Source organism: Rhinatrema bivittatum, chromosome 4 (genome assembly GCF_901001135.1).
Source record: "Rhinatrema bivittatum chromosome 4, aRhiBiv1.1, whole genome shotgun sequence".
NCBI classification, from domain to species: Eukaryota; Metazoa; Chordata; class Amphibia; order Gymnophiona; family Rhinatrematidae; genus Rhinatrema; species Rhinatrema bivittatum.
In genome coordinates, this window is record NC_042618.1 from 462769091 (window position 1) to 462782265 (window position 13175).

The 13175-nt window shown below is 46.1% G+C and overlaps 1 protein-coding gene across 1 annotated transcript; it reads left to right on the forward strand.

Moving 5' to 3' along the window:
• The first annotated feature begins 9060 nt into the window (after positions 1-9060).
• Positions 9061-12836, forward strand: PHLDA1 (pleckstrin homology like domain family A member 1). The gene is made up of 2 exons (XM_029597149.1): positions 9061-9648; positions 10516-12836. Exons 1-2 carry the CDS (start codon positions 9159-9161, stop codon positions 10518-10520), a joined length of 495 nt encoding a protein of 164 aa, XP_029453009.1. The 5' UTR covers positions 9061-9158; the 3' UTR covers positions 10521-12836.
• Positions 12837-13175: the final 339 nt, after the last annotated feature.

The window sequence follows — 13175 nt, forward strand, 5'->3', positions numbered from 1 at the left end:
GTGTCTGAGTTGAGAAAAGATGGGATCCTGGTGCACCTGTACTTGGATGACTGGCTGACTTGGGCCAAGAGTCTGGAAGACAGCCTCTGGATCTCGCGCAAGGGGATTTCCTTGTTCCAGCAGCTAGATTGGGTCTCGAACCTGGCCCAGAGCAATCTTCAGCCAGCACAGTCACTAGTGTTCAGTTAGATACGAAACGGGGCAGGGTGTTCTGCCAGAGGGCTGTATTCAGAAGCTGATGGTGCAGGTGCATCTATTGACTAACACACTACGACCAATTGTGTGGTCCTAACTTTCAGGTATTCGGATTGATGACAGCAACCCTGGAGGTGGTGCTGTGGGCAAGGGTGGATATGCATCCTCTTCAGCACACTGCTGTCTCAAGACTATTTGATTCGGCTCTACCTGCCGATGGAGGTCTGCGCTCAACTACAGTGGTGGTTAAAAGCAGGTCTAAGAAAGGGTTTTCCTAAGACCACCAGACTGGCTAGTACCCATGACAGAATCGTGCCTCCGGGGATGGGGCTCTCACTGCAGAAGAGTCTCTCTGGAATGTCAATCTGCTGGAAGCCCGTGCAGTCCAGTTGGCATGCTTGCAGTTCGGCAACAGATTGCAGAGTCTAGCAGTCCGGATAATGTCTGACAATGCAACGACAGTGGCTCACATCAATTGGCAGAGAGGAACCAAGAGCCAGCAAGTGTCACAGGAAATAGCCCAACTTATGGAATAGATGGAAGTGCATCTTCAGGACATCTCAGCCTCACACATTGCAAGAAAAGACAATGTGAGAGCGGACTTTCTCAGCAGACAGTCTGGATCTAGGAGAATGAGAATTGTCACCCGAAGCGTTTCAGCTAATAGTGGATACCTGGGGCCTTCCGTTTCTGGACCTGCTGGCGTCTTCTTGCAATGCGAAGGGTCCTCAATTCTTCAGTCGTGGGAGAGATCCAAAGTACTTGGGCATTGATGCTTTCGTGCAGGAGTGGCTGGAGGGCAAGCTGCTGTATGCTTTTCCGCTGTGGCCCATGTTGGGCAGAATGATTCGGAGGATTGTCACAGGGGAATGGTGCTTCTGGTGACATCAGATTGGCCCAGGAGACTGTAACATGCTGATCTGCAATGGCTCCTGGTGGACTATCCCCTCTGGTTTCTGGCGCACGGGAATCTGCTACAGCAGGGCCTTGTTCTTCACGAAGATGCAAATTGATTTTGTCTTACAGTATGGTTCGGTTGCTGAAGCTGATTGCCACCTTGATACAAAGTTTTCCACTTCCTTAGCCTATGTACCGGTTTGGTCAGTGTTTAAGGCTATGTGTGAAGATCGAGGGGTTCTTCTTCGTTGATTAAGATCCTGCTCATTTTAGAATTCTTGCAGGATCTTTTGAGTAAAGGGTTGGAGATTAATTCCTTAAAGGTTCAGGTGGCGGCTCTTGCCTGTTTCCGAGGTCAGGTGAATGGTGGGTCCTTATCTAGATGTGGCCTATTGAAAGGAGTGAAGCATCTTTGTGGTGCCCTTGTGGAGTCTTAATCTAGTTTTTGTTTATTTGTTTGTTTTTATATACCGACGTTTGATCAAGAAATGGATTTTTTGGATTTATTTAGTGGGCCCTACTTTTTGACCAACGTGTAACCTTTTCTGGAGGTTACTGACCTTAAAAACGGTGTTTCTTGTGGCAATTTGTTCTGTGCGTTGAGTACCTGAACTACAGGCCTTGTTCTGCCAGGAGCCGTTTCTGAGTGATTCCAGGGGCAACACAGTTGCATACTGCTCCTTTTTGCCAAAAGTGGTCATGGATTTTCACTTGAATTAGTATTTCCCTGCTGTCTCTGGTCAGGGCAAGAGATGCGGAGGAATACCGCCTGTTACAGCCCTTGGATGTGAGAGGCATCTTGAGGTATTTAGATGTTTCTGAACCTCTGAGGAAGATGGACCCAGCTGTTTGTTCTCCCTCGTGGGAGTAAATAGAGTGAGCTGGATTAAGGAGGTAGTCACGGCCACCTATGTGGATCCTGAGCAGCCATTGCCTAGTCAGGATGCAGCCTTTGGATGTGCAATTTTGACTGACTGCGGGCAGCCTCCTGCCCTGTTCAGGAGTAGCTTTGGCACATCCCACTGCGTTTGGATTCACCTGTCTGTATGCTAAGAGCAGAAATTACTACTTACCTAATTTCCTTTTCTTTAATAAGTACAGGTGAATCCAACTTCCTGCCCTTGACTGCCAGATAGTGGTGCTATTGTCCTTTTGCGTGGCTGTGTGTGCCAGAGAGTACTGGTAAGTGTCAGTCTAGTCCCTAGATTAGTGTTATACTCTGAGTTCAGTGTTTTCCTGTTGGCTGAATGCGGGACTGGTTAAGTTTTGTTAGTTTGACAGTTGGTTTTTTCTGAGAATACTGATGGGCTGATATTACTGCAGAGCTCGCTCTCTTGCGCTCTTGCTCGCTCTCTCTCTCCTGTGATGTCAGCTTTGCTCAGTCTCCATCTGCTGGTAGAGGTGCATAACCCACTGGTTTTGGATTCACCAGTCCTTAATAAAGAAAAGGAAATTATCAGGTAAGTAGTAATTTCTCCCCTATGCCTTTCTATTAACTCCCCCTGCATTTCAGCCTTAGTCTATGGTACATTAAGATTTCAAGTGGTAGATATATATAATTATAATTACATTTTTTTTTCCTAGGTAGGTATGGCCTGCTTTAGGGAAGAGGTGCAAACTGCTTACCTCTAAGCTTTGCTGTTGTGAGAGACATTTTGCTGATGTGTACAAATTATTGGAATGACAGTTTCCTGGCTGCCATGTGGGTAGGTGGTTGCTGCTAACAAGGCCTGTACCATTGAAGAACCTGGATTTGATTGATTGCAGGCTCTGAAACATGGTTTAACCACAAGCAGTGACTCTTTAAAGGCAGAATGACTATCCACCTTCCCCTCAAGTGTGCTCAGAGCAAGAGAGAGATTAGCGATGCCTGGAGTAAGGGCAATTCTATGTGCTAAACCTAAAGGTATTACAGAGTTTGCCGATGATGATGATGCTGTATGGGAAGAGTAGCACCAGCTGGCAGGAGCCGCCCCCAAGGTAATGGTGAATGGGAGATAATAGATGAATAAGCTTAGTTCTCACTCCCTCCGTGGTAGGCAAGTCAGAAAATTGAGAGGTCGGCCCAGCAGAACTAAACTGCATTAACACAGGGAAAATGTCCCAAGCTGTAAATCCTGAAACTTATTTTCCAACTTTGTTTTATCTCTGGTTTAACTGTTGAGAACCACTGAATGACAGCAGCTCAGACCTCTCACATCTGCTCTATTTAACTGCTGCTGGCTTGCCTTAAGTCCCCCTTGCCTTAGGTTTGGGAAAACTAGAAGTTTACTCTGAGCTTCTTTTAGGCTTTCTGTAACTAGTTTTTTGTTTTGTTTTGTTTTTTTATTTATTTATTTAGGATTTTTATATACCGACATTCTCAATACAAATATCAAATCAAGTCGGCTTCCATAGAACAAAACTGTCGCGGTTAAGGCGTTACATTAAACAGGCGTTACATAAAACAGGGTTTCTGAACATAAGAACATAAATATTAAACATTAAATATTTTTATCTGTAGCTGGCGGCTGTCTCCACCACTGTCTCTACTTCCCCCTTCCTTACTGTGTCATTGGTGTTCTATGTCCGTCTCCATGTGTTCTCTTCAACAGTCTCATATTTCTCTTGTCTTTCAACTGCTGTCTTCTCCTTTATTTCTAAACTTTTCTCTCTCTGGCTCAGGGCTTCCCAGCCTTCTAGTCAGTGACTCCCTGGTTGCAGTCCTGGAATTTTCTACTGCAGATGACCAAACTAAATTAGGCTGACCAGCCATCGCTCCTCACTCTCCCTGTACTTGGGCTGCTTACTTACTCAACATCCATCCTCTCACCCTCCATGCTCTCCCCTATACTTCCCTCTCCCAAGCTCAACCCATCTAGCCCTTTTTGTATCCCCCAGCTGACTTCTCAACCTCAAGCCCTGGAGTTTTCAATGTGGGGCCAGAGGTCACAAACTGAAACTCCAGCGTGGACAATTAGGAACCAACATCAGGAAATATTTCATCAGGGGGTGGTGGATGCCTGGGACTACCCTTCTGGAGTAGGAAAACACTCTTAAGAATTCAAAGGGACATGGCCTAATCACTGTGGATCGCTAAAGCCTAGGGGACAAAAATAAGAAACTGGCCGAAGGGGTAACAGGCTCGTGTGACAACTTGTACCCTTAACAGAAGGCATGGAGATTACTACCCTTAGCTAATATATGCCTTGATTCTAATGCACCTGAACCACTGCTCTCCACGGTAGCAGGAGGGGAAAGGGGGAATAGGATGCAGACGCCAACAAAGAGGGCCTGATTTCTACGTGCTGGCCTACTGATCCGCAGACATAAGAGGAAAAAGCACAAGCCTGCTGCTACACCCAACTCCATAAGCAAAGCACATCAAGTACCACTGTTTGAATTTTCAAGAAATCTCATCACTCAGTGTAAAAACAAACAAAAAATTTTTTTGCTGGCTGCAATTTTTATGGGAACCATAATGTTTGGTGCTAGCTGTGGGCAGACTGGATGGACCATTTAGTCCTTTTCTGCTGTCATTTCTATGATTCCCTCACCCCCTTTCTCTAACCTGTCACAGCTAATTTATCTGCACCTTATCCAACCCCCAAACCCTTCCTCCCTCAAATCCCTCCCTGCAAATAGCCCCCCCCCCCCCCCCAAACATTCCCATGGCCAGAACAGGCACTATTTTCTTTTGGGCCTTGGGTCAAAGGTGGATGACGACTGGTGGGAAGAGAGGGCAGGCTCATAGGGATAATCCTTTTCTCTTGGTTCGGTTCAGTGGTGGGTAAGAAAAAGGGAGCAGGGGTAGAGTGCAGGAAAATAGCAGCCTGGGTGCTGTCTTTTTTTTCTTCTTCAAAAGCAGCCCACAGCGTATCTGACTCACTCCTATACTTACCTTACCTCGGTCTGATATAGGCCCTCCTCAACAACAGAATAAAGACACCATAAACAGAACTGAACTGGAAACTGCAACAAGCCACATTCTGTATGCAGTGCAACACTGGATCAACAGTAACCATAAGACATCAAATAATAAAATCAAGAAATATAAAATATATTAGTAAACCACACTAAACAAATTAGCACTATTTCAAAACAGCTCATAAATAAAAAATTCCAATAAATAAAAATGCATTGGGACATGTTTAAAATATTTCCCAAACACCCCTAAACTATTTCAAAACAGCAGTCACATCAAATTAAAAAAGAAAAATTCACCACTCTCTATCCGTGAGAATTTTTTATTCTAGTCACTAAAAAAAATGTGCAGACTAAAACTGAGCTGGAAACCAGGCCTACCCCTGTTTATGAAAAAACACCAACATTACCCTTCCTCATAAAAGCATCAAACTAAGAAATATAAAACCATACTAAAAATAATGAACAAATATTTCAAATTGGTTGATAAATAGAAGCTCCAATACTGTAAAACTTTTTAAAATGTTCTGTTTTGAAATGTTTTTGGGGGTTTGGAAGATGCATCAAATAACATCCAGTAATTAAAAATAAGGATAAAAAAAATCTTGTCCTCCTCTCTATGTGGGAATGTTTGATTTCCAGTCAGCCTAAGATTGTCATCCATTACCAAAGAGAGAGTGGATGCACAAACTTTCTCCTCCCGTCTCACCCTGACAGAAGCAGTATCCTTTCCTAACACATGCCCCCCTCTCTCACAACCAAGGCCAGCCAGAAACCTGCTCCATCTCTCTCGCAGACAGACCGAAGCATGCGCACATACACAGTAGCACCCTCCCCCCTCTCACATATGTGCCACCTACACACTGGCCCCCAGTTGAGCAGTGCCAGTCTTTTGGCCCCACTGGCAGCTCAATCTGACACGGGCTGATGTTGGACAGAGTGGCTCCACAGGCCTGGGGCTGCTGCGTCCAACACCAACTATGTGATTGGGCCCTACTGCCCCAATAGCCCAAGCCAGTGCCACCCCCTGGCAGTGTCAGTCTCCACTGGCCCATGCACATTCAGTCTTCCCCTTGTCTTAGGCCTGCTCCTCCAGCCTATGGTAATCTGCACTGGGCCGCAGCATTCCTAATGGAAGTCCATTCAGCGCCTCTGTGCTAGTGCAAGCTTTCAAGACTTCCTGATACCCCTGAAATTCAAGCAAGGGTAGTGCCACTGCAGGGCTCATGCGTGCAGGCTGGCTCACAGGCCCCAGTGCTGACTGCCACGGTGGCTACTGGCACCTGCAGAGTGCTGCCATGGGCAGTGCTTGTGCCCCCCACTGACCCACAGTGGGGGAAGCCCTGCTCCTTCTCAGAGCTGTGTCCTGTGCTATTGCCCACTGTGCTCATCCCCATTAAGTACTCTGCGGGCAGACTTCTAGATCAAGGTCCATCCAGCGGTTTTTGCTGTTTCTCAACTTCCAGCAGACTTGTGCGGACGTGGGCCAGAGCGACACCGTTTCCCTTTAATGTGTGCCTGATCTTGTACAGAAAGCATCCCTAGTACTCAAAAGCATTAGGAGGGCAGGAGCTGTGGCTGTGCGTGTGTTTCTTGGAGGTAGTGTTGCTCCCCTAGTCCTCAGTTTATTTATTTTTATTTAAACAATTTTAAATGAGAGACTGTATAGGTTATTCTTGTTTGCAATAAGCTCTCTTCCTACCTTTTAAAGCTCCATTGTTCCTCCTCGTTGCTCTGAAATGGAAGGAGATGTTACAAGCTGCCCTGACCTTCCTGAATGCTTAATGGTGCCTTCTCTTTGTTTTACTATAGTGACTGGACCTGTTTTGTTTTAAAAGCTGATTATATTTTTTTTTACAAATCCTTAACGTCAGTGCCAGAGCTCCTGTTAAATCTGATGTGTTAAAAAGTGTGCAGGAGCTTCATGCCCATTTTTTTTCCTCAGTGGGGTAAAGGCTAATAGTCTCATCTACATGCTATTTACAAGTGATGAGTGCTATTTCCTACGCATTTGTTTGGATGTGTGTTTTGGACGCACTAATCCCTTTATTGCATCGGGTGTTAGTCTAGCGGGTCTAAAACCTGCCTCCAAACCTGCGTTAACCTGTGTCCTAGCCTGCGTCTACTTTATTGTAGTGACCTGTGCATGTATAGTGCTGTGGTGGCTGGGGGCTGGAGCAGCTAGGGTGCAGTATGGGGTAGTTTAGTCTAACACTGCTGCCCAGACCCTCTGACTGAAGTGCTGAACTAAATGTTCTAATGGCTTAGCTCTACTCCAGCTGTCTTGGGGCTTGAAGTACACGGGCCCAGGTGTATCAAAGTGTGCCATGGCTGGAGTAGGAGCAGGTGTGGAGAGGGAGAGAGCCTGGTGAAGGTGACTGTGCAGTTGCCCTAACGCTATAAATAATACACCCAAGGAACCGCTTTTGTAGTGGTAAGGGAGTTGTAGAATGCTTTAGTGGAGAGGAGGGGAGAGTTAACAGGAGTGGGGGGGGGGGGGGGGGCGGCAGGGCATGACCTACTGGTGCCAAAAGCTGTACTAGAATTAAAAAATGTCAGGCCTCTTATGTTAGGGACAGAGGAGGGAGACAATGGTGTGCACCATCACCTTTATGCTGAGAGGGTGTGCAAGGGTAGGGGCTCTTCAGCTTGCAAAAGAGTGGATGGAGATAGGTTTATAAAATCATAAGTAGGATGTATAAATAAAGTGCACTTATTTACACTCTTAAAACCAAGGCCTGCCCCCCCCCCCCCCCAATTCATAACTGATGGGTAGAAGTACTTTTTCACTCTTTGCTATTCAGCTGTGCAGGCTACTGCCAGTGGTGATGGAAGGGACTAGCCCTGTGGGCTTTAAAAGAGGTTTGGACACGTTCTTGGACGAAAAGTCTATAAAACAATATTAGCCCGGATAGCTTAAAGAAAGATATTGCTATGGCTGGGCATGCCCAACAGGATTTCGCTCAACTTTTTTTTTTTGGATCTGCATTGGCCACTGTCAGGCGCAGGATGCTGGGCTGGAGGGACCTTGAGCCGCCCCTGCATCCCGTGGCTCAAGTTCTTGGACGGATCCTCCCTCCCTCTGACGAAGGGACGGGAAAGCCGGATGCTAACCGCAGCATAATAGCGCAATTAAATATAAGCAAGCATGGTAACCATCTTATGGTGCGCTGAGCCAGACAAACGCTTCCTCAGGGTATTCATGCAAATAATGTTATTGTCGGAAGGCGCCTATTGTCAGGTCCTAGACACTTCCCCCGACCCCGTTCCGTGTTTCGTTCGTAGGCTGCGTCGGGAGGGACGAAAAGCAACAACACGGCTTAACCATCCAGAGAAAGACTGAAGCGGCAGCCAGGAGCGTGGCTGATGCTGCCGAATTAGGCTGATGACAGCGGAAAGAAATGGGGTCTCATCGATGAACCTTGTTTATTACAGAAGGCTGTAGATTTTTTTGTTTTATTTGATACATCCCCCCCCCCATGCGCTTTAAGGGAAGAAAAAAAAAATAAAATTAAAAAATATTGGATCTGGCACTGCCCCAACACAATCCACCCCCCCCCCCCCCCCAAAAAAAACCCACAACCCATCCTGGCACTCTGTTGCTTCCTAAATCTCCCTTCTAGCTTCCTCCTGTAGATATTAAGGGGAAGGCGCAATCGTCCACTGGCGGCTGCTATAAGCGGAGACTGTCGGGCTGAGCTTAGACTGGGGTCATTGTGAAAATGGGGTCGGGCCGCACCGGGGATTCCTCCTGCCCTGTGAAGCCCGTGGACCGCGACTAGGAGGCTGGGGTTTGAGGCTTAGGAGCGTTGTGGGACTTTTTTTTGTTTAAGTGGCGTGGGCTACTTTCAAAAAAAAAAAAAAGAAATTAAACATGAAATGGAAGGAACGGGGGCCGTTTTTGTTTCCAATGAATGTGCATCCCTGTTATCTGACCTGAGCTGGGGGGGGGGGGGGCGGTGCATGAAGATGAGGACGGGGGCACCAAAGGCTGGAGAGCGGCCGACGGCGGGCACGGGAGAGGCGCGCGGAGGGAGGGGGACAGCGCTGGGCTGGCCCCGCCCCTGCCCACGCGCCGGCCGAGGCGGGGGGCGGGCGCTCCTTGAAAGGCGGCGGGGCGCCGGCGGCCGCCCTCACAGTCCCGGCTGGGCGGCGGGGACGGGATGCCGGAGACCGGCTGCCGCGTGGTGAAGGAGGGCGTGCTGGAGAAGCGCAGCGACGGCCTGCTGCAGCTCTGGAAGAAGAAGCGCTGCCTGCTGACGGCCGACGGGCTGCTGCTGCTGCCCCCCGCCGCCCCAGCCCCCCCGGCCTCGTCGCCGCCGCCCCGCCTCAAGCAGCTGCACTTCGCGCACATGAAGACGGTGGACTGCGTGGAGCGCAAGGGCCGCTACGTCTACTTCACGGTGGTGATGGCCGAGGGGCGCGAGATCGACTTCCGCTGCGCGCAGGAGCAGGGCTGGAACGCCGAGATCACGCTGCAGCTCGTGCAGTACAAGAACAGCCAGGCCATGCTGGCCGTGCGCTCCAGCCGCCAGAAGCAGCAGCAGCAGCTGCTGCTCGGCCGCGGCCACGCCGAGAGCGCCGAGGGAGGCCGCTGCCGGCGGCTGCGAGGCGCCGGGCTAGCCCCCCCCCCCCCCTGCGGGGCAGAGCAAGGTAGAGGCTGCCCCCCCCCCCCCTCATGCATGGCTCCCGCGGTTCTTGTGCAGTGCATATGGGGGGGGGGAACCAAACCCGAAACGTTTGCAGAAAATTATTTAACTTAATTTATTGCTGATACGGGTGACTCCGGTGTTAGACTCCGCTACCTCTATGGCATGCCTTTTTGCAGGGGACCTTCAAGCGTAAATCCTAGCCGGTTTAGTCCTAATTGTCTGGGATGCCCGGGTGCTGTTCCTAAAACACTTTCTGAGTGTTCATAAACTGTGTGTTCGTTCAAACCTAGCTAAATCTGGGACCCAGAAGCAGGACTTTCAGAGCAGGTAGCTGGAGCACTTTATCCCTAGCTAGAACTGAGCTAGTTTTCTCCCGCTTCTCTGTGCTGTTTGGTTTAAAATGAAGCGATGACAATCTTCCATATGTTGAGCAGTCACAGATAATCCACCCGCATAGATACGAAGGACGTGCAGGACGGCTCTACATTTCTGTCCTTGTATAACCGAGAAGTTTTCCCAAAGACCTGGACTGGCAAATTATAAACTTACTTTAATGCTTATCTAAACTAGAACATTGTGGGTAAAAATAGCTTGTAAATAATTTTTACTCCTCACCGGGTCCAAACTTGGCCATCCCACACAGTAGTCAATAGAGTGCTTTCCTTTTGCTTTTTACATTTGCTGCAAATTGTAGTGTTTCAGATGGAAAACCTCTATCCTTTCACGTTGCATTTTTTGATTACCTTTTAGATAAACGAAAGACTAGAGTATATTTGGCTAATTTTCAAAGAAAATGTTTGATTATAAAAAGTTGAGCATTGTTCATATATTAATACTTTTTTTTGTATTGCATGATTTTTTTTTCTAGGTTGAATTTAAAGGTCTTCGGGCAATGGAAGGACCAAATTTCTTTTGTCTTAATGGATCAAAGACTTACACGATTCAGAAAAAGCACTATTATAGCTGCTCTGTTTGTCATCATCCATTGGGGCAGACTGAAAGACTCAGCTGAGATCTGCAGAATTACAGGATGGGGCCATGGAGAGAGAACACAGATCTTGCAGACTTCTCATTATTTATGGATCACCTTGCTTGGTGCATCTGCTGGGACATGACTTACTGTAACTTGATTTCATTGTACTTTGCTTCACAGTCTACTTATAAGGGTTTTTTTTTCCTGTTTTGCAAACATTGCTGAATGTAGGTGAGTTGAATTTTTGAAGAGAAGTGTAATGCAAGAACATCATAAATGAGCTGGTATTTAAGAAGTATAAGGTGTTGGGAAAAATTATGGCTATTGATCTTGAGGTTTTCTGCATTGTGTGATGGATTCTAACCAGTTTTTATATTTGCCTTCTTCTGAAGATGACTAGGAATATAATTACAGTTTATGTTTTGGTGAGAATGTGTTGAATGTAAGCTGTGTTTCTGCCAAGAGGTAAGCAGGTCATAAGGATTTAGTTTGTGTATCCCCCGAGACTGGAACAGGTTCTTATCACATTTTACACTGAGAAATATTCTGTGTGCTATCTTTCAGTGACTGCTTTTACTAAGTTGTTACACAAGCTTAAGATTTGTTCATGGTTTTAATACAGCAAGTTTCCAAATCTGAGCCTTCAGGCTGCTCACCATGTCTTTCTCAGGATATTGCCAGTGAATATGCACAATATATATTTTCATACTTTTTATTTTGTAATTGGCTTGGATTTGTATAGTTTTGGTTATCCTGGCAACATTAGACTAGAGGGGCAAGGGGATCCTTAAGGATCAGATATGGACATCGCTTCTTTAAAACGAACAAGATCAGTGTTGGACGTGTTTCTGGGAGGGTCCAAAGTTTGGCCATCTGCACTTTTTTATATTTTACATCCTTAAAGATTTTATTTTACTGGTTTGTTTTTTTAATAAGTCTTATGTTTTACATTCATCATGTTTTGTATTGCTTGGTTTTAATTGTCCTAAATGACATATTACAGAAGAACACAGTTTGCATGGCACATAACTAACTTTGCCAGAAGTAGAGAGTGTGTTGAGTTGGGGAAACTTTTGAGTGATGCTCTGGACTTGGAAAATGTTTGAATGGAAGCTGACCTACTGCTACGTTCACCTTTAACAGACTTAAACAGGCTGGAAGCCTGGAACATTGACAGAGGCTTACGAGAGGGAGCTGGTTGCTGCTTGCTATACTGAAATTTGTGCTTCTGGATGGGGTGGGGGGAGAAATCACTGTGGGTTTTGGTATAGGCTCGCAGCTTGCTCTTCTCTGAAGTGGGGAACTAATAGAGACTCGATATGTCAGAATGTCTTGGTGTGAGACCTTTGTTTATCACTAACTTTATGAAATGCTCATTCAAGGTAATATGGAAAAGGTTCTTAATCTGGGTTTTAAACCAAAACAATTTTTTTGTTTACTTGAAGGTGGAAACACCTTTAAAAAGGAAAACCCCCTACAGTTCCTTTTGTAGGTATCTGGTTTTTGGGTTTGTTTTTTTTTTTTTTTGGAGCATGGATGAATCTGGTGATAGTTTCCTTATCCATGCACCCCAAGAATCTCTCCCATCACCCCATGGGTAACAAGTGCATTGGCTTCAATAAGTCAAACTTATTTAGCAGCAGCTAATAACATCCACCAGCATTGATCTCCTCGGGAGCAGAGGGTAGAAGAGATGCTGCTTCAGCAAAGAAATTCCCAGTGTTCGCCAATCCCATCACTTTAGATGTGGTATGCAACGATCCACAAACTGTTAAGGCTGGGACATCCTCTCTGTCCCTTTTATTTTTTTTAAATTTTTTAATTTATGAAATGCCACCACAGGGCTGCTGCAAACCAGTTATTAGGAAGTATCAAATGTGTCTCTACAGACCTCTTTGTTTTTCATTTTATTTTCCCTGGGAATTTCAAAGCTGTAACAAAAATAAAACAGTGGAAAAATGACACATCAAACAGGAGAGAACTTGGTGGGAAAAGTCCTTTTTCTACTAACTTTTTTTTTTGTTCAAACATTGAAATTCCCAGGCAAAAAATACAAATTGAAAACTAAGGTCCCTCTGCATCTCGTATAATGTCGCCGGAAATAGTTGTCATAAATGTGTGTAAAATATTGCTGAGAATTTTTGAGATGTGCTTTATTTTTCATATTTTCCCAAAATGCATTCCATTTGCAATAAAGTGGGTACTTGCTGGAAAGACTGAAAGCTTGTTTTTTTTTCCTCTGATTTTTACACCCTGCCACGTTTGGCTATGACTGGTTGAGGTAGAGAGAGGTGTTTGACTGCAACGCCATATCTGTACGCTGAAACCTTTTTGTAGCAGAGTGAGCCGCTGCCTGGATGTTGCCCTCTTTGTAGGGAGGACTTTTGTACAGATGCACTAAGTCCTCGCTGTACTTTTCCAGAGCAGGCTGTCTGTAATGTCAGATGTGCCAGGGACACTACAGGAAAAATGTGATCGGACTGTTCTTTCCATATATAAATGGGCTAATTTGGGGGAACTCTTAAAACAAATCCAGAAATGTTTTGTTAGCCTAA